The sequence below is a fragment of the Pieris rapae genome, chromosome 8, assembly GCF_905147795.1.
Source record: "Pieris rapae chromosome 8, ilPieRapa1.1, whole genome shotgun sequence".
In the NCBI taxonomy this organism is placed as follows: domain Eukaryota; kingdom Metazoa; phylum Arthropoda; class Insecta; order Lepidoptera; family Pieridae; genus Pieris; species Pieris rapae.
The window spans coordinates 1,621,307-1,648,522 of record NC_059516.1 but is presented as its reverse complement, the minus strand read 5'-3'; the positions used below and the strand labels follow the sequence as shown (position 1 = coordinate 1,648,522).

At 32.1% G+C, this 27,216-nt stretch overlaps 1 protein-coding gene across 7 annotated transcripts; it reads right to left on the bottom strand.

Moving 5' to 3' along the window:
• Positions 1–55: 55 nt before the first annotated feature.
• Positions 56–27,216, bottom strand: LOC110996632 (AP-1 complex subunit gamma-1). Of its 7 annotated transcripts, none has more exons than XM_045629151.1 (19): positions 27,027–27,216; positions 25,062–25,123; positions 24,028–24,184; positions 23,527–23,718; positions 17,840–18,078; positions 14,673–14,749; positions 11,986–12,081; positions 11,232–11,558; positions 10,207–10,425; positions 9,560–9,718; positions 8,678–8,765; positions 7,712–7,859; positions 6,962–7,048; positions 6,415–6,547; positions 6,105–6,197; positions 5,303–5,474; positions 4,486–4,634; positions 2,826–2,918; positions 56–2,713 (listed from the first exon to the last, which is right to left on the bottom strand). In XM_045629151.1, the coding sequence occupies exons 1-19, from the start codon at positions 27,083–27,085 to the stop codon at positions 2,612–2,614; spliced, it is 2,652 nt and encodes an 883-aa protein (XP_045485107.1). In that variant the 5' UTR covers positions 27,086–27,216; the 3' UTR covers positions 56–2,611. The 7 variants fall into 7 exon arrangements, with proteins under 7 accessions (XP_045485107.1, XP_045485108.1, XP_045485109.1 ...); XM_045629152.1 differs by having other exon boundaries at positions 23,527–23,715; XM_045629153.1 differs by having other exon boundaries at positions 24,028–24,169.

Below are 27,216 nucleotides of genomic sequence, written 5' to 3'. Positions count from 1 at the left end.
TGGATGTAATCTGGATATATGTAAGGGCCCTAGATAATAAAAAAAACAACACAAATGATTATATAAACATTCTCACATATTTATTAACCAATTTACATAAAATCATTATGTACATCTTTCACATAGCTTTAAATCGTCTCACATGGAGGGCCTTCTAGACTTACATAAAATAAAGCACCAAATTGCGTACTGCGAAGCTCGTGCGAAAAAATAAACTGTAAAACACGTGCATTTAAAATTGATGGGATTTAATAAAACGTTTTAGTATTAACAAATACAGGACCTTGGGAATCAACTAGGACTTAACAGACTGAGTAGTGGAGATAGGTATTAAAAATTATTGAGAAATACACTGAAACATGCAGACATTAAGTTTGGATATCAAAATGGTACTGGGGCAAAAAAAATGAAATTGACTTGGTATGTTAGTTAAGCTAGAATAAAATAGGAAAAAGCCCACACAAACGGCACTCAAACATAGCAACTACTTTATTCAAAGTATAGATTCTACTAATAATGCTGATCAGCTTCTAAGTTTGAGGCTTATGTATTTGGGTCATAATATATATATGTCCCAAAAGGGTTGGGTTGGGTTAATAATGTCGGCACATTGTTCTTGTAATTTGATTGGATAGAATTTTAAATTAATATTGGAAGTGATTTTATAGAATAACCTGAATTTTATGAAATTTCATTTTATTATACTTTTCAAGGATTTGTAAGATATAGAATCTGCAATAGCTACAAAAGTAAATCTGTATAATTATTTACATTGCAACACAAACTTAGTAAGGAACAATATAATTGACGGCATAAACTAATTCACCTCCACGCTTTGCATTATACCGCTGATCTAGGGAGGCAGTATAATTTACTACAATCTAAAAGGTTAGTAGAAACTTAAATAACATGGTGTATGTTCTACAGTCAATTCTGTTAAAACTTAACATTACCAAAACAACGCTAGCAAAGTACTAATGGTAATATTTATAAATTGTAAATTTTTCTAGAAAAGACTGGAAAGCAAAAACATTTTCTATAGAAAATTTTACAATTTGCAATTACAGCTAGTATTTTGATTGTGAGAATTGTTTATTTTTCTTTCTTCATTTACAAAACAGGGAGGTTGGTAAATTAAGTTGAAATTGGTCAAGCGATAAAAGTAATTAAAAACATAAAATTGCAGAATAATCTTAATTAATAAATAAATCGTGATATTGACTACATTAGTGGGTATAGACGCTAAAGTAATAAAAATATGATATTAAGTACATTTCATCATTCTTACTATACATCTTATTATACAGATATATGCCACTATATACATTATATAGATGATTCAGCCCGATTCCTATAATCTAACTGAGAGTAACAGTCATCTCTATACGCGGCAGCAAATACCAAATAACAGCAAAAGTAAAGCCAATATCTAAATACTTAAAAACTATTCATTGAACCCAATATATGAATAAGATTTTATAACTTGAGAAATATTTTAGAGATTGTATATAATACTGAAAATAAAATATAATACAAAAACATTATTATTTTATAATGTAACAAAAACCCTGTACAATGCAATATAGTATAATATTTTACATTTTATTTAAAAAGTACAACTTCGGGTCATTCACCTTTAAAAGTTGACCTATCAGCTGTTCATATAAAATTACAATAAACAATATTTCATAGACAGTGAGTGTTTATGGCCCTAAATGATTGTCAAGATTTTTGGAAATGTAAATTTAGGATTTCTACATATATGTATAAATAATACTTGACAATAATGATAATTGGACAAGTTAAGTTAGTATATAGTAGAATTGTGATGATATAATATATGGATATTAGTTTCTAAGACTGCTACTACAAAGATATTTTAGATATGTTAGTCAAATACAGGGTTTTTGTTACAGTAAAATTTTTAAAATATTTTGAATATTGGAGTTCATGAGTAGTTTTTGAAATCAGTTATCAAAGACTCCCCCACATTGTTACGTTGGGACCTAGACACTAGTCACACGAAGGAATAAGTCTTTTAGTTGTTCTCTCATAAATATATGTACAAAAGGAATATTGAGTGGAAAATAATTTTGAAGTATAAGAAATATGTGCAATTTACATAACATTTATCCTTATGTACACATACTTATAAGCAATATAATCTAAAGTGGAATGTTAAAGAATCTCTAAAGTGAGGGATCTACCGATATCCATTCAAGCTGCTCAGACCATTTTCTAGAAGCCAATATGGCCAACTGAGACACTGTACCGCGAAATATTGATGATATTGCGGGTAGTTGGACTTTTATTTAACATTTATATTGTACCTTCAAATATTAATTGCGCATTTAGGAAAAAAAACTGTTTAGTATAAACTGTATAGTATTGAAAAGCTCAATCTCAATCAGAATCTGAGAATCAAGAGAAAGTCGCATATACTGGCTCCAAAAAAGTAAAATATTTTTCATAATTAAGCTGCCTTTGATTACAGTATGTAAATTGATTTATTGAGTCAATACTTTCTAGTTTTTACCATAGATCATCCAATACAATATCATCTAACATCCAGCGAGTAGTTCCAATGTCCACACTAGAAATAGACAGGTCGTCAGTTGAACAAATCCGTGGGAAAACTGTTGACTTCCGCCTGTTCCAATACTGGGTTGCCATCGATTGTGTATGATATCCTTATTCTGAGACGGAGCAGTGTCTAAAATATATGAATAAAGTTAAAATTGGTGAGAGAAATGAAAAGTTCCTTTATACCAATATATAATATATATATATTTAGGAAGTTCTTATGAAAGCTTTATAATACTGACCTTGGAAGGATTAGTAACTTTTAGAAGTTGGGTGATCTCTCCTTGTGGAGTGAGTACGCTCCCCGATGGAGACATCATGTCCAGGCGGAATGTCTAAAACAATTTTATTTTTTAATAATTGAACTGAAATGAATAATGCAGGAACAGATATCATGACATTATAAATTAAGAATAGTTCAAATTCAAATTCAAAATTTATTATTATAACAATGTACACTTATGAACGTCAAAAAAAGAAATATTAAATGAATTTAATTTTACATTTACTGCCAGTTCTCAAATCAAGGGCGTAGAACGGAAGAGAAGAACTGGCAATAAACTCTCCGCCACTCTTTTTAATCGCCAAGTTTTTTTTTTACACAATGCTTGTAAGGAGCTGCAACCACTACACCATGTTCCATATGACATATTGAGTAATAAAGAATAAAAAAATAAAAAAAGATTAAAAACAAAGATGTGTCCTCTATCAGCAGGAGGCATGGTGAAATAGGAGCACGCACTTACGTACTCGTGAGAACAACACGCAAAGACGTAGTATAAACAACTAATATCACCGCAAACACGAATTCAAGTACGACCAGTCACCACAAGTAGCACCCGTTCACGAGTATGACGCATGGCCAGCCATTGGCCCCCTCGCCATATTTTAGGGAGAGAGACAACCCGACGCATGGACGCCGCCACAAGCAATGACATTTGAGTGAGCATGACGATCCTTGAAATGTGCACTTGGCTACACAAGAAAATAGTAATAATACTAATTATACTGAAATAATTTGATACCACATGAATCACGGTTTGTTCCCACTTTACATTTAAAAAAAGTCGTAGATGTCGACGATCGCCCCATAGTCTGAAAATGCAGCCGAGAGATTCTGTCGCGTTACCTATTTATACTGAAGCAATTCATATCCAAGCACTATGATCGTTTAAGTATTCATTTGTAGTAAACCCCCTTATAACACGGTACTGTTACAACGCTTTTTTATACGTAAAACACGGGTATATTACGCGAGGACTTCGAAAATTATATTAACTGTTACATTTATATTTATTTGTACGCACATAATTCGTTCGTAGTATAGTTTTCTTTTAAATATTGAATTTCAATTCCCTTAAACGAGTAAATTTAAATGCGAATAATTTGTACATAACGCGTTATAGGGGGTCATACTAGGGCGTATTCCGAGAGTATGTACAAATACGCGCAATTCGGATTATTGGTCCCTCTATATTAACCAAGCGTTGCGAACAACAATAAATAATTAAATACTAATTGATGTAACGAATGAATACAATGTAGGGAGAGAGAGAGATAGAGAAAAGAAAGGGAGAGCGATAGATAAATGAAAGAGTGAGAGATATAAGAAAGTGAGGGCGAGATATAGAAGAGAGAGTGAGATAGAGATAAGAGAGAGTGCCTATGTCTGGATATATTCTTGGGGCATAACTCTGTCGGATTTAGAAATTCGCCAGGCTTATAAAACTAAGAAAGCCTGATTGAGCAAAATGTACAGTTTTGGTTCGCACTATATATATATATAATTATTATTATTATTCTTGGTGGAGTGATTATGTTTTCACCGAAGTATATACAAAGTTTAAAATTTATACCTCGGGATTAGAACCCGCGGCCGGCAAACATACAAGAGATACATACTCTGGGCACGGCTGCTTGAAAGAGGAACTCGCTCATAGCGGTGTCAGCAGTGGAATGCGCCTTCATAGTGATCGTAGCCGTCTCACCTCCGCGTTGAACGTGCAGTTCCACTTTGAGCCCATTACGCTCTAGCGCTGTTACTATGGTATCTGAAAAAAAAAAAATTATAAGCCGCCATAGAATATATAATCAATAATAAAGAAATAGCTGTGGAACACTATATGCTTGAGACGAACCAATGGGGAAAAGGAAAAAATAATATACCTCTCTTTATATCTTTTATTTAATTTTTTCTCTTTGATTACTGCTGTGTTGTGTATTTATGTGTGTGTGTTTTGTTTGTAATAAATAATATGTCTATGTCTAATCTGTATTTAAAGAGAAACGGTGCAACTGTAATACCTGAATAATTAAAAACTGATAAGGGAGCGTTCAAGATTTATGTAACGTTACGATTTTGCGGGGTGTGTGTGTTGATTGAAGTATGCGTTATTTTTTTCCCATACACCACATAAATGGCAAGTTTTAGGTTTGTGATTTTAAGTGCTTACAATTCAGATGTCATGAGTTCGACTCCTGGCCAAATGATATTTCAAAATAAATAGACTCATTTGCCTAATAAATGTACATATGTACATAATAAATATGTCCAACCCCGTATTGGGTTTATAAAAATTCAAATATTTCTTCTTGACTTGAATATTACGATTATGGCACATTTAACGATGGAACATAGACTATAAAAATATCAAGAAAATATGTAAGCATAGACATTTATAATTTTTTTTTATATAAAAAGAATTAAAAAAAAACATACCCGGCGCTTGCATTTGTGTAATTGGGGCTGGCGATGTGAATAGGCCGTCAAGTAGGGGCGATACATTGTTGTTTGCTACGCTCATGGGCGTGGTGATCGGCGCGCCCATTACGCCCATTGGCGCCTGAGCAGGTGCTGTCAGGTCCAGACCGCTTAGGAGATCGAGAATATCCTGAAAATTTACAAAATGTATTTGATAGATTTCTTTAGAACATGCGGAAATTATTCTAAAATACATTCTATGATGGTTTTGGCAAAAAAAAAAAATTATGCTGAATATTTGCGATGCCTTAATCACATTCCGTGGTTTTTACTGATTACAAAAAAGGAAAGATATACAAATCTTACTTTAAAATAAATAGCTTATAATATTTCATACTTTATTTTATAATATGAAATAATTATAAAATGTGCAATAATTATATTTATTAAATAAATAATTATCTATTATGTAATAAATGTTCGTTTTAATACCATTTAATTTCACTTTATACATAGTTGGTATTTTTAAAATTGTAATCTTGGCAGCCATTTCCCATAGACTTATACATACATACATAGACAATCTCCAAAACTTAGCCAAAAAATAAGCTTAACCAACTTGAAATACCTGTCAACATTAAATATTTTTTATAGACCAGGACAAAAACTCATCTGATGTTAAGCGATATCGCCGCCCGTAGACACTAAATGTCAGAGGACTGGTGAGTGCGTTGCCGGCCTTTTAAGAATTGGCACGCTCTTAAAGGACACTAAGTCGAATACTATTTGATTAATGTCGGTTAAAAGAAGAAATTCTTACATTGGTAGTATTGTTGTTAGCGGCAGGTGGTGCGTGTTCCACATCTCCATTGGACAATGGCTCCGAACCAATTATTAAATCCAATAGCGCGTCCTGAAAAAGGAAATATTTATATATAGACACCTACTTTACTAATAATAAACTATTCGTTAAGTTATTAAGTAAGCACTAGGGGGGGGGGATATTTAGTGGGTCCAACACATAATGAGGCAATTTGAGGGGGGATGAAACGTAAAATGGTGGGGAAATAAGATAACAAGCAACATGAGCGTTTAGGTGTAAAAATATAATTAATGAAAATAATGAATACCTGATCGGGTTGCGTTGTATGCGCAGGCGCAGCTGGTTCAATTTCTGTGTCGCTGTCGTCTCTCTCTCCCGTGCTGACCACTTCCATGGCCGGCATTCTCTCTAGGAGCGCTGGTCGAAGGTTAGCGTATTGTCTAAAACACACACATATATAAACAATCTACTTAATAACTACCATTGACTATATATTCGGTCAATCAATACTAGCTAGTAGAATTTTTATCCGATTTCAAAAAAGGTTTATATGTATTATATAGTTGGGAATGGGTAATAGTAAATTATCAATAGTAAAACATATTATTTATGGAAATCACAGATTAGCCGAATCGACAATGACGTAACATGCTTGTAAATAATTTCTTTGTCTGTCTAATCGTAATACTATTTTGACCATCGTGAAACCGGCTTGCCCAAAAATTTACGGCGTGTGTCGGGCAAAGGAGACTGACCTTGCCTCTTAAATTAACAAATGATCATGAAACAGATACAGAAATACTGAGGCCAAGACCTAAAAAGACTGTAGCACTGATTTAATAAAATATTCTTACCTAAACAGCTGCGACAGTTCAACACCACGTTGTTGCAGCTCTATGTGAATATGGGAGCCAAATGTATCAATGATGACGCGTATTTTACTGAAAAAAAAAATATTTTCGATATTGGGTTTCGTGTTGTGTTGGCTTTTTTATGTAATGGGGGACAAACGGGAGGCTCATCCGATTTTAGACGCTCGCAAGTGCGTTGCCGGCTTTTTAAGAATGGGTACGATCTTTGGTAGGTTAGAAATTTAAATAAACTGCAATGTTGTTAATAATAATGGAATATAGGAATTGTAGATAAAAAGATGGACGTTAAAGACAAAACTGCAAGGAAAGGATCAAGAGGATGAAGGGGCCACAAAAAAGGTGGATAGAAGAAATATAAACTTTAGCAGGAAGCGAATGGAGAAAGAAAGTTATGGATATTTGGTGGTCCTTAGTCGCAATGGGGAAGGAAGCTGGGATATTAGCATAACCAAAATTTTTCTTCAATTCTATAACAAATCACATGTTTAGATCATACTTTTTTATTAACTGGAAATTAAACCGGCTTTTATTATTATTAATAACGGAGTTGAAGGATAGATTTTATTATTATTATTTTCATTTCAAACCACATATGAAATCTTTAGGTCTGGTTTCTATATCTCCAACAAAATATGCAATAAAAAAATTAAACCATTAAAAATACAATATTCTCCCAGTATATTATATAAAACCGTTTTTATAAAGTGAAAACCATAGACAATTACAACTTACTCTTGGCTGGGTTGTGTGGTGAATCGAGTTGACAGCTTGGCCAGAGATAACAGAAGAAACTCCTTCGTGGTGATTGACAGTTGGGTGGACCACAACAGCTTCTGGTATATATCGATCACGTATTCTTCCGACGGACGGACAAATTCATCTAGAAATTTTTATAAAACATTAAATTAAAGAAAATAGACAATATTTATAGTGTGTTATTATTTTATTTTCTACAATACTTGTATACCTTAACTATGGATCGCACATGGGCGACTACTAAAGTGCATCATACAAAGCTACAGGTGTGTCAAGATCGATGGAACGATGAATGGAAGAAGAGAAGAGACGAAATAGAGAATACAGCGTTAAAAATAACTATGGCAACAGATGTTACAAGAATAATAAGTAAAGTAGAAATAGGCGGGGCACATGGCAAAAGAAACACAAAAGTGGAGCACCATAAGTATTAAACTGGTGGTAAACTCAAGGTAAAGCAAAGGATAAAGAAGAAACATAACTTAGGATAATGGATAGATCACATTAAAGAAACAGCAGGTGGTACATGGCAGAGAGTGGTTTACAGAGAGGAATGGATTTGGAGGAAGCCTTAACCAGAAAATATCACACAGATACATTAGAAGAAGATTAAATGATCTGCTAGTTACGTAAATCAATTTTTTACTGTTAAATAAATTCTTAAGAATTTCATGTAAATTGTAATTTAAATGTTAGTCTCAGAAATCAGGCGTTTCTTGAATAAAAATAAATAAATGTATGACCCAAAGCTATACATCTTTCTCACTCCGGTTTTCTTAGATTTAAGCGTGTCGATTTGATAAATCGTCGGAGTTACGCCGAGAGAGCCTGGCGTACTCTATCTCTTCTCTCTCTTCTTTGTATTCATTTGTTACATGGCAACTAGTATAGTAGTATAGTTTATAAAGTAATATAGATGGCTTTATCTGGGTAAATACATACCAATTCCATCATCATCGACCATGGATATGGCATTGCTGGCTTCAGACACCAACATGTCTCCGTACTCTCCTATCGTCCAAGCAGCCACCTGTTATTGGATAAATTAAGAATGATTTACTTTAGATATTTAGACAGACGTCGGTCGGATCAAATAGTATTATATTTATTTATTTAATTATAAGTAATCTAACAGCTACTTAATACATATTATTATACAAAATACAAATACAATACACAAAGCCAAAACAGATTACACAGATTAAACAAAAAACAGAAAACAAGCATTAAAGACAAAGTTACATTTAAAAGATAAACAAAAGAATAAAATTAAAAACTGCAAAATTAAAAAAAAATAATACTAAGAATTTATTAATATCTACTACTTAAAAAAAATCTTAATATATATATTTCTTGTGTGCGTGTGTATGTGACTGAACTCCTCCTAAACGACTGGACCGAATTAGACGAAATTTTTTGTGTGTGTTCAAGGGGATCTGGGAATGGTTTAGATTCACAATTTTGTCCGCTGGACAATGTTTTTTTAATTAATTTTCAATTTATTAGTTGTTGTTGATTTTGGAATGTTTTACATTGGATCCGACAGACGGCGCTACCATCGCAGTGGCAAATTTTAAATAATATTCGAATTTTAATTTTAGTCTGTCCCGAAATTTAAAAAAAGTTTTGTTATCATTGTGTTATATCGTGTGTGACCATTTGCTGGATCGTTAGATATTGTCATAACATTTGAATAATAATTTTCATCAAAATGGCTTATTAAAAATTGAAATTAAAGACGTGTAGACAGGACAACGTCTGTCGGATCCGCTAGTACTTATATAAAAATCATGAACATATATATGATCCCATCTCTCTATGTACCTGAATAATTGGCTGTTTCTCAGTGGAATCGCCACAAACAGCTGATCTTTCCAAAGAGATCCACAATCTCTGAGACGCGTACGCCTGCCTCTCGCCGGGCGCAGACGAAATTATCTGTATCGTGTTCGATACTGTATCATCGCGAAGGTAATTCCCGGCCTATAATGCAAATACTAAAGTTAATATAAACGAAAACATGAATCAATTTCATATAGTATTACATGTTTTGATAGGAATAAACTCAGCATATTTTTTTTCAATAGAACTCATAACGACCGTAATGTTTTCACTTTGAAATGGTAACCATGGCAACCAACCTGTCTTAGACTACACTTTGTCCATAATTGAATTATGAAGGAAAGTTTTCTAGTGCACTGAATTTTACCTATCCTTGTATTGTTTATAATAAAGTTTTTCTTTTATAAACCAATATCCTTTGATAAGCTGTGATTCGAACCCACAACTTCAGTGTTGGGACACACATCCTCAACCCACTCGGTCAACACTTATTGCAAAAAATAGCAGTTCATACAGATATTTTCTTATACAAAAAGATGATCATTATCATATTTACATTACCACTAATAAAATAATCGTATTAGGTATTAAAATAGCTAAATATTCACGAAGAATCTATTCTTTCTTACCTTCAATAGGACTTGGAACAACGTATCCAAATGCCACTTGGACGACGGGGCGTATCTCTCAGCGGCCAGAACCATGGCACTGGAGCAATGCGCTTTGAACTCCGCATCAGACCTCTCCAGAAAGAGAAGTAGCTCCTTCATCATTGCACGGATGTTCTGACTGTTGATTAGGGCGAAGGAGAGCTCCATCGCGCGACGACGTATGGACACGTCTGGGTCCTAATTTTGAACATTTTTGATAGAATCAGATTTTTGGATTTTCGTGATCATTTGTTTTAACTAATAGGCAAGTAGGTGATCAGCCTTCAGTACCTTAGCTATTTCAGAAAAATACAGGAATATCAAATAAAAAAAAATTACTTTTGAAGTTAAAATTAAACTAACGCTGTAAGTAGGTATATGTCTGTATTTTAATATTTTCAATTTAACATTAACAGATGAAAATAATAGGGATAACAATAAAAAAATCCACATCGAATTGATAATGATTCGATTTTTTTGTAGTCAGTTAAAGTGGGTTCGTAGTTTATTAAATAATTGTTTTGTTTCATATTTGATATGATCTCTTCGTGTATGTCATGTTTACATAAGTGCTTGTCACATAAAATTTTTATTTTGTGATTATTTTACCGATGTAACAGTGTGCCAAGCGTTGGCAACCTTTAATCAATAAAAAAAAATCATTCCTTTCAATTTCATCAAAATCTGTTTAGCAGTTTCATTGGAATATCTTACAAATACATCATCAATATTGAGGTTATTCACTACTAAACGAACCATTTCGTCTTAAGGTTCCGAGCGTACCAATTCCTAAAAGGCTGGCAACGCACTTCTGACAGCTTGTGTCTATGACTCACTTAACATCAGATAAGCCTCCTGCCGGTTTATTTATTTATTCACACTTCGTTGCAAAGAAACACAAATACAATACATAAAAATTACAAGGGATGCAACGGGCGGCCTTATCGCTAACAAGCGATCTCTTCCAGGCAACCCTAAACCCCCTACTCTAAAAAAAAACTTACCTTCAAACACTCCAATATAGTTGTTCTGTGCCGCTGAACCGCTGACGTATCGACATGGACAGTTCTCAGCAGCGTATTGAGCGCCACATATCGGATGTTCTTGTCATTATTAAGGAGGAAACGCCCCAAAATATTGATGGCCAGAACACGCAAGCTGCTTTCAGACTTGATGTCCATGATAGAGAGTACAGTTTCGTATAATATTGTGTTGCCAACGTTCTTGCTCGTTTCAGTATTTGTGGCGACTTGGGCAAGGATGTCGTTCATCGCTTCGGAAGCTTCCGCATCGTTTTTGCCTAGAATTCGGAGCAGGCGGAGAATTTTCACCTGGAAAATTCATAATTTCCTCAAGTTTGAAGTCAAAAGCAACATTTTCGCAATACTTATAAGAGCTATCCTTTATTTATCCACATCTTTTCGACGTACATTTAACAAAACTATATTTAAACTCTATTTTTTTTCCTTCAAGTTTTCCAAAATCAAATTGCGCCATCGTCATCAATTTTTTTCAGTACAGTACTTCTAAACAAAGCTATGTTTAATAATGTAAAAATGTTAATAATTTGATTCATAATACAGAATATAATTCAAATAAAGATAACTTCTAAAAAAATTATTTATTGAAATTATATATTTGATTCAAATTCATATCAAGGTCTGTGGCACGATAATGACAATGACGCTATCAAAATACGATACGTTTTCCGCACTCTAGTATCCTTCCTAAACCATAAACTCTAGAAGAAAGCCTTACCTGAAGGAATGGGTCGGAAACACCGCTAACATCATGCTCCGGTGAATAACCAGCAAGGATGAGGTTCTTCAATATTCGCACCAGGTTCGGCACAATCTAGAAATTTCTCTTATTAATATCTTATAAAACTCAAAATGTTGCTCACAAATACAGAAAGCCATTTACATCGACAAGCATACTAAATACTGTTTAATATAAGGATTTCAAAATACCATGTCTAAGTGAGTTCCAAGGGCTAAACAATAAAATAAAAACCCCGTTTTAATAAACTATGATTATAGCAACACTAATCATAGTCACAAAGTCAATTTCCACAGACTACCTTACCTACAAATATTTTGATATATTGTAAACTGACTTTTACATTTCTCGACGTTTTAATCCACTTACAACCGACAAGATTCATACATATCCAAGGATTACACCATGCACAATCGAATCGGCATTAAACTTTGACAGATGATAATGACAATTAATAATAAATATTGTTGCCATTGAAAAAAATTAGTTCCAATAGTTTTTCGCAACGGCAATGCATTTTATTTTATTTGCTTTTTATTTTATTGGCTAGGCTTTACTTATTTTTTATGATAGACGTATATGCTGCGTCAAGTTTATTTTATAACATAATAATTCCTATTGCCACTCGGTTTCTCACTAGTATAAATACTTAAAAATATATTTAAAAAAAAAAACATTTACCCCCACCACTTATTAGACACAATTGAGTGCTTCTCTCAAACGTGTATTTGTATGTTTTTTCAATTACATACGCTTTGTGTATGTGAATGTTAATATGTCAAATTTCAGTCTCCATATAGTATGTCGACTTACATATTATATTATTCTTCAATAATTTATATATTATATAAATTAATATAAATACTATGAGTTTATACCCAATAGACGCTTCACAATCCAAAGATTCACAATCATTACAAAAGCAGGACAACCCCAAACTAATGCACTATGGATTCAACATGACTATATAAAAGGTTAGAACAAATTTTCTTTGAAAGCATTTGTCCTTTGAAGAATGAAGCTCACATATAAAATACCCATACAATATATTTAAGAAACATCTTGTAAACATTATTAATTTCGTAGAGTATTTATTAAAAAAAAACCAAATACGTTAAACACCAGGGGTCATTCACCTTAAACTTTTAACCTCATCTGACAGCTGTTCGCTATAGAATGACGGTGATGCCACGAATTATTTCGGGGAAAATAAATCCATTTTATGATTATATATGAATCTATGTATACAATTAAATAGTTTACAAGTTGTTTGTTAATAATATACCAACATTAACATGCTTAATTACGTCACGAATAATTTATTGATCTTTGTCCTTACGTTGTTAACATAATCTCATGTAAATTGAATATTGTTGAAATTAGTGTATTAATCGTTTTCTGTATATAATCTTTAGAAATAAAACCTATTTACTTAGTCCGTCATCAGGTCTTAAATATATTATAATTGCCTGATGACTCTTCAACGATCATTGAAGACTTATTTGTATAGGAAATGTTCTATTTTTGAAATTCAATACTGTGCCCTAGATTTATCTAAATAAGATCAACAAATCATTCCCTTGTGCAAGGTACATCGTAAGGATTACCTCGCGCTGTCCGCTTTCCTAAGGACAACACAAACATACATTAGTATTGGAGATCAGGCATAAATCTAAATAAAGAAACTTTATATTCTTGTGAAACTTTCTTACTGCGTATACAACCTTGTTTTATAGACATTATTTGTATCAATGTGTATCGAGAGTGTTTATAATTTCAACCACAAATTAAAAACGAAAGTGTGCAATACACCAAAGTACGTTCGTATGTTTTTGACAGCTATATATACGCAAACTTCATATAATATATAGCCGGAAGCTTCAAGTTATTTTAAACAATTAAATATGTATAATGTAAGCATGTATTATCTTGACGCAAAATTGAATCTTAATAAATTGATTGTAAACAAATATAAAAAATACGTTTACTATATACAAAAAAAAAATATTTGCTAATATTTTAAGTATATACACTGTTTTAGAATTGTTAAATATGTATATCTATAGTCAAACAAATGGGTTCAGACCGCATGGTTTTACCAATGAATATTCCTTATATATCTGAAATTATAATCCACTACTCAGTTTCCTGCTGCATGATTTATATTTATTAACATGAATATTATTGTGTTGTACCAATATTAACTTTTACGAGAACATGTGACATAACCGTCTCATGAAAACACTTGGTTTTGGTCAAGGAAAAACAACGAGATATCTATATCTAGGTGGGGATCCTGCTATTGAAGGTAATCCCAAATAATTGCTCTATGCACCTAATACAGCAATTATAATAATAATGATAATTGTAATAAGTAATAATACGAATTTATAGTCTAAAATCCCTAATAACTTATAAGATGCGACCATTGAAATTAGCTGGGATGAAAAATTAAACTATTACAACATTTTCTTCCGTTCTTGCGATGTTCATACATAATTTCTAGGATATTCAATCATAATATAAGGCGGTATCATTGGAAACCGATAAACCTCTTTTAAAAAAACAATTTTAAAATTCGAACCAAAGCACAGTCCGTAAGTAACTTTAAACTAAGTTATGATTATTGGTTTATATTTTATTATATAAATATCTGTAACACATACCTTTTTGAAGTGATTCAGAGTGTCCGGACTATTTTCACACATTTCCGTGATAAGGGTCACGCCCGTGATAAGAACACCTGTTAACAATGAGTCTTAATCAGTTATTTATAAAAACCATCGGCGAATTAATAATAAAAGTACAGTATTAAAATAATTGTCGCAACAAATCTAAGTGTACAACCAACCAGGTTCTAGATGACTCTTTATGGAAACTGTAATCGTTTTTACAACTCCCAACTGGAATTAGAGAATTATCACTGTATAAATTCATAAACGTTAAACGTAAATTAATCAATAAACCTCTGTATAAATTTGGCGATTATTTGAATGATTCTAATCAAATCAATCAGTTCAAATATGGCTGCTGCTTTAAAAACAATATGTAAGACTAAAAACTTGGCGAAGAGCGGCGGAGAGTTTCTTGTCAGTTCTTCATAACTGCTCTTCACCCTTAACTTGAATCAATTTAACATCTTTTCTATTGACGTTCATAAGTGTTAGCTTTGTTGATGGTTATACAGCGTAGCATGTTCTAGAATATCGAGAGATCGAAACGGATCCATTTGGCAATTGTTATATAAATATAATTAATATTGTTATATAAATATAATTATTTTTTAATACAGTTGGTCAAAAAGTGGCATATCGCAGGGAGGTATAGCGTTCGGAAAGTGGGCTATTACACACTCGTGCTTTTTCTTTACCATTCCCGCACTCGTGCGTTTTCTTTGCCAACTGTCAAAACAATGTGTATTAAAAAGAAAAAACCAACCACGAAGGTTTTATTAAAAAGATTCATAGAAGTTTTTATGATATATGATTTCTAAATATTATAATAATTGGATTCAATAAGGTCGGTTAGGTTTCTTTTCATTTCATATCAATTAAAAAATATTAAAAAGAATCTTATAATATATGCAAATACGTATTTTTAAAAAGTTTACTAATAATTGGATTCAATAAGTTAGGTTAGGTTTATTTTATTTCATATCAATAAAAAAATATTAAAACGAAAAAACTAACCATGAAGTTTTTACTAAAAAAAATCACAGAAGTTTTTATGATTCATGCAAATATTTTAAAAAGAAGCTACTATTTGTTTCAATATCAGATTTAATGATTGGACTCAATGAGTTAGATTTGGTTTTCTTTCAATAAAAATAGTTTACTGAAGAATTGGCTGTATGGGCCAAGTTCCCTTTGCCTACCCAGAATGGGTGAAGAAAAGAAAAATCAAGCTTTGCTCATATTCTTTGCGGTTGGCGCCATTTTCCAAAAATGTTCTTTCGAGTTGAGTTATTTGTTGCACAAAATGAGTAATTTCGATGATATTTTATTTGAATGAATACCACCCGAACTCAGTATAATTGCACAAAATGCTTCGGAGAACAATTTACCGGAAATATATAACATATCTACGTGCAATGGATTTATGCCGTAGAGAGAAGAGAAAAAAAGTAAATTGTTTAATTTTTTCGCAACTGTATTAAAAATAGTCGTTCAGTACACGTGCGGAATAGTCATTGCAACTTGTTCCGGCTGTCAAAACGGCTTAGACATTCGTCGGAACTCGATGCAATGACAGGCTTTCCGCACTTGTAATGAAATATACTATTCCGATATTCTCTCTTATATATAATTTTATTTATTGTACATCGCTTTAATTCTCTTTAGTTATGCTTTACAGTTCAATATTACATTCATTTAAAGCAAGTTCCTAAATGATTATCTGTACAGATGTCGATTTTAGAATCCGGTTTCCTTCACCGTGAAAGTGTTAATTGCGCACATTAGCGCACAGCCACGATTCATACACAAGACCTTAGGCTCCAGAATTTCTTGCTCAGTAGCATTGTTATTAAAATAGAACAACAATATAGCTTTTAATAGACGATAAAATAAAAATTTTTTGAATAGTAAATTTTGTTCGAACTAAAAAAGTTGGGAAAACGAAACTATATGTGAACTACTGCGTAATGACAGAACTTTCAAATTGAAACACTGTTTCGATATTGATATATTCTTCACAATCAAATAATTATTTAACAGGTAATAATTTGATTGTGAAGGATATATCAATTGTTTCAAGTTCCTAATTGTGTTAATGAAAACTGATGTTAGAGTTTGGTACTTCGCGAAAAAGCATTAATAAATTGATTTAAAATTAATTTTATCGTCTTTTATTAACATAACTTTTCATAATTAAAGAAAACCCTTCATCTTTTAGTCGATATCAACTCCGGGGAATTAAATACAGACAATATAACTCTTTCTACAGCTGTGATACTTTTTGACATTTTGTCTTCAGTCACCGTGACCACGCACGCTGTAAAGCACGCGAAACTTCGGAAAAAATGTGTAAAATAATTATAAATTTATAATAATACACAGCTTCAATCCGTTAAAAGTGTTCTTTAAAAATAATTGTAGGAAACCAGTACTACTGTGTTACTCCTATTTTTATTATAACATAATCTTGCTTATTGAGCGAAATTCAACTGTTCCTACGATCACAAAAGGGTTCATATATGGGTATAATTCAATCACAGTGTCATGTTAATAGGCAATTGAGTTGATGATTATCAAATACGAGTAACTGTTGATTGAAATTGAACCAAACGGTCAAGTCATACGGTTTGAATTTCTTTGTAATCTCAATCAGTTTGTCGACAGGTATCGCCAATAGTACGTACGTTTTGCATGGCTTTGCGCATATCAAACTTCGGATACAAAAGATTGCTAAACCACAAGCGATTCTATTGTTTTAGCTTTTTATTAAATCTCAGTCAATAACGATACATGTAAGCTTTTAATATTTAACAGTTGAGCGTCCTGGTTGTTTTCATTTTTTGGTGATTACGTCAACAGTAATTATTTACTTTTTTTTTCAAAATATTTATACATATTACCCACTCCTTATCTATTCTTGAAAACGAAATGCATTTTCGCGGATTCCAACAAAAAACCTTAATAAACTATTATTCTTGAGACTGCCTACCTTCGCTGACAAGAGGAGGAGAAGGGATAAATCGCAGTAAATCTGCTTACGTAATACTTGAAATTCTTATCATAAATTTGGAGGTTGTTTAAATTTTGAATACGGTTTAATGGTTAATACATTAACGTTTTATGTCGGAGAGATGCATATGAGTAAAGGGGCTACTTACCATGATTTTTCTCAGTAAGCAGACTTCTCGTAGCCGGCAAGAACATCTCCATCAAATCTGGTACTCTTCTTATAATCCTGAAGGCACATAAGGCTGCCTTTTTTTTGATGTAGGCGTTCGGGGACTTTATCAGACGTTCCACCTCTGATGCGAGGTCTCTCGCCATTTCTGGTGACGCGATAGCCCCGAGTGTACAGAGCGCTAGCCCCACAACAAACTGTGTGTTGCTGTTCAGGTCACTGTGGATAAAATATAATACTTATTTATGATTTACTAAGACGAGCCCTACAACCCTAATCCTAACATCACTAGTGAAAAGAAACGTCCTCATGTCGTCATGATGAGCAATGTCTAGGGGAAAGGAGAAAGAGGAAGTCGTGGCTCCGCAATATCAGAGAATGGACAGGAGTGGCCAGCGTAGAACAACTGATGCGCTTGGAGAAATATAAGAAGACCAGTTGACCGCCAGTCTCCAACAGTGGAGAGGCACTACAAGAAGGCTTGAGACAAGATAATTTAGCATTAATGATTAATGTAATTCAGCATAACGTAAGATGTTCTAAAACAGAAGTGCTATGGGCAATATGCATCGATAAATGGTGGAAAAGATATAGAATACAAATGGTTGGAACTGGAGCAAAATAATCCAAAAGATTAGGATCATTAAAATATTCGTCTTATTTATAAAAAAAGCTTTATTGAGAGTTTTGAATTTAATCAGTGATCATTCTCCAATTTCGTTTAAATACAATTTCCATAAAAGGATTTATCTTCTGGAGCCTGGTTAGTCAGTCGTACGTAGATTAGGTCTCTTTCTTATTATACTGGTGCAAGTCACAATTTGTTTTATAATCGCTTATATTTTTTGTACATACAAGGCTTCAACAATATATTAGCTTAGCAGAAACCGTTAGTATGATTTAGGATATTAAACCATCGTACTGTGTATAAACGTAGCTTATGAACGTCGCTCCACATTTTATTTCGTAAGTATGCATTGCTAAGCGCCTACCCTGTCCCCAATCAGCATATTTGAGCAAAAAAATACTATTAAATACTAAAATTGCTAAAATAAAAAATTGTAAAAATTGTATTATTAATAAGTTTTGGTAAAATGTATGTTCACCATATTTGTCATGTATTTTTTAATTAGAATAGATAGCATGTAACATACTGTAGAAAATGCATTATACATGCTATACTTCAATAAATAGATAACATAAGATGGAAGTGCATACATTTAACATACATATTTATTATAACAAATAATTATAAGGACATAATTTGTATTACGAATTCATTATACATAGGCCGAATCCTAGACTGACATAAGTAATCGTTGCGCCAAAGAGGCTTTGCCGTCTTGCGTGCCAGTGATTAGGTCAATGCGGTATAGGGTTCATTGACCGCAATCAATATTATTTAATTTGATAATATCATAATTAAATTATATAGATATTGATAAGTTTCACCAAAGCGGATGTAAGAAAATATTTTAAGCAAGAAGGCTGACTTTATTTACCTTTATGTATTAACAATTTAGTTTTTTCTTTATGTTAATGTTTAAGTTTCTTTTTCAATTTATATATTTTGTTTATCATTATTATAATTTGGATGTTTTTATAAATAAATAAATTTAATTAAAGATTATAGCTGTATACTATAGGTAACATGTAGACATTATTTTGTTTGACAATACATATCTTATGTTCCGATATGATATGGATCTATTGTATTTTGTTTGCGCGATAATAATAAATATTAAGAAATTCTATATAAACCCGATTACATTATATACACAACTGAGTGCTTAGCAGTCGTGATTTGACAGATAGCAATTCGATGAACTGCAACTCTAGTCCAATGACGAACACGCGAAACGAACTGTCGACCAATCACAGTCAAGCGATAGGCGCTGTAGTTTCTTTTTTTTATCATTTTATACAACAAAACCTAGTAGCGCTACCACTTCTTAAGGTTTTTATAGGCGTTTATTGATATTTTAGAATGAGTGATCAACTATCTATGCCTATGTCTGCACGCATTTAATAACCCATTAAAGTTTTCAAGTACAATCAACAATATATTATGTGTGTAATAAGAGCTGGGGTCGAGTGCCGATTGTACTTAGAAGCCTTCTCATATTACCTTCTAAGCCACAAAGGTATTGCAATCATGCAAAGTTAAAGTTTAGATTATTTAACTTAAAATAAATTGAACAATTAATAGTTTAATAAAAAAAAATATCTGTTCATATCCTAATTAAATATCTTTATATACACATATTTCGTTTGTGTCAAGTGGATTCGTGAATGATGCATTCTTTAACGATTAGACGATTTTGCTTTTTTTTTTAAAAAAAACAAAAAAAATTTAGTTATTAAGTTCCTGGTCTTAAATATACATTTTAGTACATCCCTTTTAAGTTCTATAACCTGTGTTAGGGATGCACATGCTTTTAGTTTGTTAATTTTCATTTTAAGTCGGGTACAGGCTATCGGCTCGTGGTTAACTATATATTTTTACATAGACAACTATTCGTTCGACCTATGGACTCTATTTATAATATATGTTATCTAAAAGAAACAATAGTATGTTACTTACTACTCTTTTACACATATACGTATATGTATTGCTGAAATGTAATCAAAGAAAAATAAGTCCCACAAATAGTCATATTTTCATCGTTATAAAGTGAGTATGTGTAACAAAACTTCTATCTATCTAAATATGTTCATCAGTTTACGTATACGCATCCCACTTTAAGCAGATTAACATATTTTAATATGTGCATTTAACAATACAGCAATTAGTATGTAAAACAAACATAAAAAGGTTTCCCTGGAGAAACGGCATTCAAGGAGTCAATGAGTAACAATGCAAAGGTCAGAAAGCGATGCCAAAGTGGAAGCATTCCCTAGAGCCTTCAACGTGGCGTTTAATACTTGAGAGATTTAAAGTGAAAGAACAATACTTGGAATTAATTTAATTATTAAGTTTTGAAGTTAATATTATTTCACTTCACTAGTGAACTTTAAATCATCATTCAATTATGATATTTTTAATTTCTCTAACATCAAGTAATTTGCAATTAGATTTAGGCATTATAACCAAAATTTTAAATTGAGAACTGTAAAATAAAATATACGAAACTCGGGTCAGTTAGTTCATAAAACGACCCCGTTGTTTCCGGTATATTCCGGTAAAGCGTCATAAGTCTTAACACTAATAGACAAAAAACGAAAGACACCAGAAGGTATCTATCATTTTTTATGATCTGTGACTATAACATAAATTATAGAAATAGACGCAGAAATTTCTGTCTTATGGGGCATTTGACGTAAAGCGGATAGTGAAGTGAGTGAACAAATACTATAATTATTTCGGATTAATCATGCCTCTAGCAGCGTTTTGTGTGATGTTTATATTTCAAGTTATTTAAAATATAGTACTAATTGAAATCCCGATATTTTATGGAGTAGATTTTCTAATAGTATTTTTTTTATATCACGTTATGCTTCCTATAGATCTTACTTTTAAATTTTTTATTAGACAATAATAATAAATTTAAAAGAATTTATATACTAAAAATTATATATACCTATTTTAAAAACTTTATTGCAAAAAAATGGCAACTGTATTTCAAGTATACCAGAAGTTTCATAGTGGTATGGTATCGAGACAAAACTCTTAAGTCTCATTTCTGAAATTTACTCTAAGCGTCGACTCTGAGTTTCTGAACTCTAATCCCTTGGTATTGCGTAGAGATGAGGAGTCTCTCTGCATCTTCCTACTTTACCAAGGTTAGTGTTCAGCTGAGTTTCGCGGCAGAATACGAAATATCACTCGTATCACTTCATTTCCACTACTGAGCGTTATTTTGCCGCGCACCACCACTATGTGAACTCGCCCTTTTAAGTATTTCCTAGCCAATTCGAGGGTTCTTCAAGAAAAGAGCCAATTCTTAAGAGAGCAATGTGACTGTCTATGGGCGGCAGAACATTACATCAGTTGAGCCCGTTTGCCTCGTCATATTAGAAAAAAGTACCCCGTCTTCGTAAAATATATATTTTCAAGCATCTTACCTAATAATCAATATACAATTTACGTCGTAACTTCAATCCTACTTGAAAGCGAGGAAATATGAATATAAATTGATCTTCCGCGAATATTTTCCCAATTGAATTTCAAATAACCTGAGAGAGATTTAATAAAAACCTTTGGGACTCCAAAAGTATTACATCTTAAAGGGAAGGAAAACGTATAAACTCAAAAATTTAATTTCTTAGAATACTTCTCTTCAAGTACGAAGTTTTGTTACCTCCCAATAAGGAATGGCACATTGAAGCGTTTCATTTATTTATTTATTGGCATTTTAGACTCTACCATGTCTTCATTTAATTTATTAACATGAGCGAACAAATTATTTTAAGTTCTAATATAATTGATGTGTAAAATATGTGATGTCATATTTTCTTACAAATCTTATGCGTTCACGTTGTTTTAGAACTTATGAATAAAATAATAAAAAAGGTGGTGATAAATCGAGCAGGGCGGGATATTATTAATAAGCGATCTCTCCAGTCTTCTACTACCGGTTGGCTATAGTGCTAAGTAACAAGAAACGAATGAGTTATTCGTGTACTACAGACAGGGATTTTATTCTTATACCATATGAACGTAAAATAGCTATGTGTTTAACTTGGTTTGAGCCGCAAACTAAACTCATCAGATACCTGATAACTATTTTATACATGAGCGTAATATTTAAGCGTAAAGACGTAATAAAATCGTTGGAAACTGCAAAATTTTAATTTGAGCCTCAATTCACAATCGTTATTTCGTAGAAGTCGACACATATTAAAAAATGTAGTTTTATTAACGTCGTAAAACAAACTAAAATAATCAGCTACGTAATGTTTATCTACCTACTGATTAACCGCGCGATAAAATCATAGGAGACGGGGTCAGTAGTCAAGATTTTTTTCAATGTGAAATTCTCCGTAAAAATTATCTATATATATATAGATAGTATTCGCGATAGAAACGTGCGAGATTTAATGCTTTCACAGTTCCGATATTATTAATATCAGTAACCTTGGCGATTATTATATACATTTAAATACATAGAACGGTTTTTCGATGTAATGCATCGAAAAATGTGACATCGTTTTATCTTTATTGTAGAAAACAAAGTCATATGCCGCCAACTTCTAAGGTACATGTGTTTCATATAGGGTACTTTATATAATTTTTCTTAAAAAACGCAGGATTCCCTAATTTTATATTAAGCCTAAAACCCAACCAACAAATTAAACCAGATATAAACACCAAGCGTGGCTATAATTAAAATATCGAAAAGTAAAAAAATATACAATACTCCAACATAGAAATTGTATAATATGTACTTGAATGTATTTTTGATGATTATCTGAAATTACATCTCAAACCTGTGTACGACAAAAACTTGAGAGGTGTTTGAAGTTGGTTTTAGGGGGTTTAGCAGTGATGACACTTGTAGGAGTTGTCATCATTGCTTGTCGCTATCAAAATCCAATACATTTTTGAGATACGTCATACGCTTTCGTCTCCCATTTCCCACGCGATTAAAAGCGAAAAATAACTAATAATATGAATATAGAATAAACAATGCTAGTTAAATATTTATCTAATATTTTAATACTCACTTTTTCAAGCAATTAGTGATGAGCAAGTGTACATCTTGCCGTTCATCCAATAACAGCATCGCACCCAAATATCCAACCCTCTTGTCCGTGAAGCGAGGGCTGGCTATCAGTTTCAGGCACTCCAGTTGACCAAAATGCGCTGGATAACCCAGCATATGGATGTAAAGGAGCTTCGCTATGTTGCGACATCTGCTGGATATACAGGTCTCTATAGGGCTTTGGAACTCTCAGATTTTCTAGAATATTCTTTAATGAATTCATCTATCCTAACCAAGAAACTTTTGTGCCAACACCACGAAGGAACTTAAAAAATCATTTTAACAAAATTATATCTCCAATTCTTTCCTTCATTTTCGGAAAGAGAGAAAAAAGATTATGCCATACCTGTATTTATTTTTCAATTATTATTATGCAAAATATATCATATACATTAAGAATCCAGCTTGTTTCATCAATTTGTTTGTTCACCTAAAGGCAAAAATGTACACAAGTCTACAATACCTCCAGACACTGTCTTCTTCTCTAAACGTTGATCGTATATATGCACACTCCTTATTCACAACACTCCGTTCTTCCGCAGCCGTTCTGGCGGCACGAATTTGACGGATCAGATCCCTAAGACGGGTGGGAGTCTGCATCCGTACTGAAACCGGCGCGACTGTTAAACGACACACACACAAAAAGCAATCATCAGTGCAGTTGTTAAAGGATTATAAGTGTCGAAACTTAAAAGGCTTGTGCAATGTGCAAGACTGTGGTAACAAAGAAAAAGTTTAACTCATTCCATGATAGAAGTTGTATGTAGTCCAAAGGATATTATACATTAAAATTGTAAGTTGTTTTTTAAGTTAAGTTCTTTTTGTATAATACCAGTGAGATACCTGATTTAACATCATAAGGCATAAAAAAATTACTAAGCTTAAAATCAGTCCTAAATACCAAATCCTTTAAAGTATAAAGTCAAAAATACAGGTGTAATATAGTAAATAAATTAAAACTGTCAAAATAAATTAAATACAAAGCAATGCCTTTAAATTTCGACTTAGCATTAATATTAAAAGCTTTAGTGTCAGCTAAAGATTACCCCATTAGTTAGACAATAAAAAAGCATAGGATAGCTGTTACTAAAGTTAAGCATAAAACCTACAGCCAATTTCAGTAGAACTAAAGTGAAAGAAGTTCCAGAGATGTTGGTCTTGACCAGTTCATTTTAGCAGGATAATTGCAAGTTCAAACCACAGGGCGGTAAACAGTGGACTTTATACCGTATATATTGGAGAAGATTTATTGTATGGTTAGATTGCTTCGTCTCAGTCGGAGATAACGGGACTTGCTATGGTCAATTTGTTTGTAGTAATATAATATTAAATTACAAATTTTTGGTTATTGAATTTGGCTGTAAATATAGAAAATATAAAATAGCATAACTTAAATATGATACTAAATTTAATCTTCACCAAGAGTAGTTAAAAATTTATGAAAATTACCTTGTGATATTCAATACTAATTTATGGTAATTAATAAAGAATACTTACCTCTCTCTATTGCTTCATTTACAACTTGTTTAATTGTGGCTATGTTAAATGCCGGGTTGAACCTGAATAAAAGATAACTGCATTTGAAACAACATACATAAAACAATTGATACAATTTTATTATGGAAAAAATGTAAAAACTCTTTTTTTTACTTCAAATTCAACTTAACAATGTTTTATAAGTAGTTTATTTATTCACACAATAACTTTATCAACTTATTAAAAACTTTTCTTTATACAATTGAGTTTTAGGAACCCACAACAGCATATGGTATTTTGTTATGAAATATGAGGTTTATTGGTTTTGAGAAAATATGATATAAGAATACACTGCCGTCCCGAATATATTCAGTTTCAAGGTTAGTTCTTGTATTACTGTAAGCCTTGTACAGATTTCACCACAACATATCATTGAAAATAATATCTGATTTCATAAAATGACTAAGGAATATCCAGTGTAATATTAACTATAGTTTGGCAACTACATATTTTAAAGACAATTCAAAACAAAATGAGGAAGGATAATAATATGAGATTAACAGGTTTCCTAGACAAATAATATGTAATAAAATGATCTACATATATATATGTAACTGGTAGTAATTTGTCAACACAGTTTGGCTAAACTTGATAAGAACTTCCAAATAACAATAGATTATTCACTATGCAATGCTCACTATAGTTGGGTTAAAACCTTGGCCAAAGTTAAAACAAATACATCAGTTATAAAATTGTAGTTACCCGGATTCCGATCCGTTCATGATCGCTGTTTTGTTGAGTTTTTAGCTATATAATAACTAATCCTTTAAATGGTCTGATGGTACAAATGAACTTAAAATCCCCAGGTGACAGGTGCAATCAAGATATGGGGTCAACAATATAACACACTTGCGTTTATTATTTACACTTGATAACACTTAAACAATAACAACATGAAAATAAAGAATAATTAAGACAGTTCAGTCAGAGTTTTTATCATTTTATCTCGTCACAAACCATAAAAATGCAAGTGAAATCGCAGGCCACTTTTGAGAATATTTCATATTTTCACTTTATGTTAATTTTTCATTGTGGCCTTTTATATTGCTGATTTAAATAATATATCACAGAAAACTCTTCGAGTAAATCTTTTATCACAGATTTTACAATGAATAATTACGGCAACCGCCAGCTGACATTTCCTGCGTTGCAAGAAATTCAACATGGCCGATATGTCATGACATGACTCGTTTTTTCATTTATTCAGACAATAGATGACGTTAGTAGTATTATGAAAATACTTTAAAAAATATTCAATACGAGAGGAAATATACTAAATTTTAATCAAAGTATATTATTTTCAAAATTTCATTACAAGTGAAAGAAAGAAATTGTATATTTTCTATTTGCAAGAGATTTTTTGTAATGGTAATGTACATTCTACGTGTAACAAAATAAATTCACGTGTATTATTTAGGAACAGTGGCAACTCACTCCATTGCGTTACTCGTCTATACTAATATTATAAAGAGGAAAGGTTTGATTTTTTGTTTGTTTGTTTGTATGAATTGAATAGGCTCCGAAACTACTTGGCAGATTTGAAAAATTCTTTCACTGTTGGAAAGCTACATCATTCCTGAGTGACATAGGCTATATTTCATTTTCAAAAAAATAGGCATCCTTACTAAAATTACGATAACATTAACATTTGTTTATTATTTGATACAATTCTAACAGATGGCGCTGAGTTAAAGGTAGTAGTTTGGCAAGACGACGTTTGCCAGGTCAGCTAGTATTAAATATTTGAATGAAGCGCCTAACTTACGTGGACAAACAGTAAAAACGTTAAAAATCGCATTTTAAGGAATTAACACATAATAGTTTGAACATTATTTTTAAATAATGTTGCAATATTGAAAAAGGCTAAAATACAAAACCAACAGACAATTCCAAAAACGGCAAGAAAACAAACAGAATACTATGTACCTTCTATTTTGATCTGGTGGTAGCACACTCCAATCCACTTCGTACATGGGATAAGCCATATTGTCTTATTATCGCACAAATACACAATCACAAAAACATTTCACAAGAATGTTCACATTTACACGACAGTGCAAACTGTACTGTTATCAGAGGTGTTTTATCAGGTGCAGGTACTCCTCAAATATCCAGT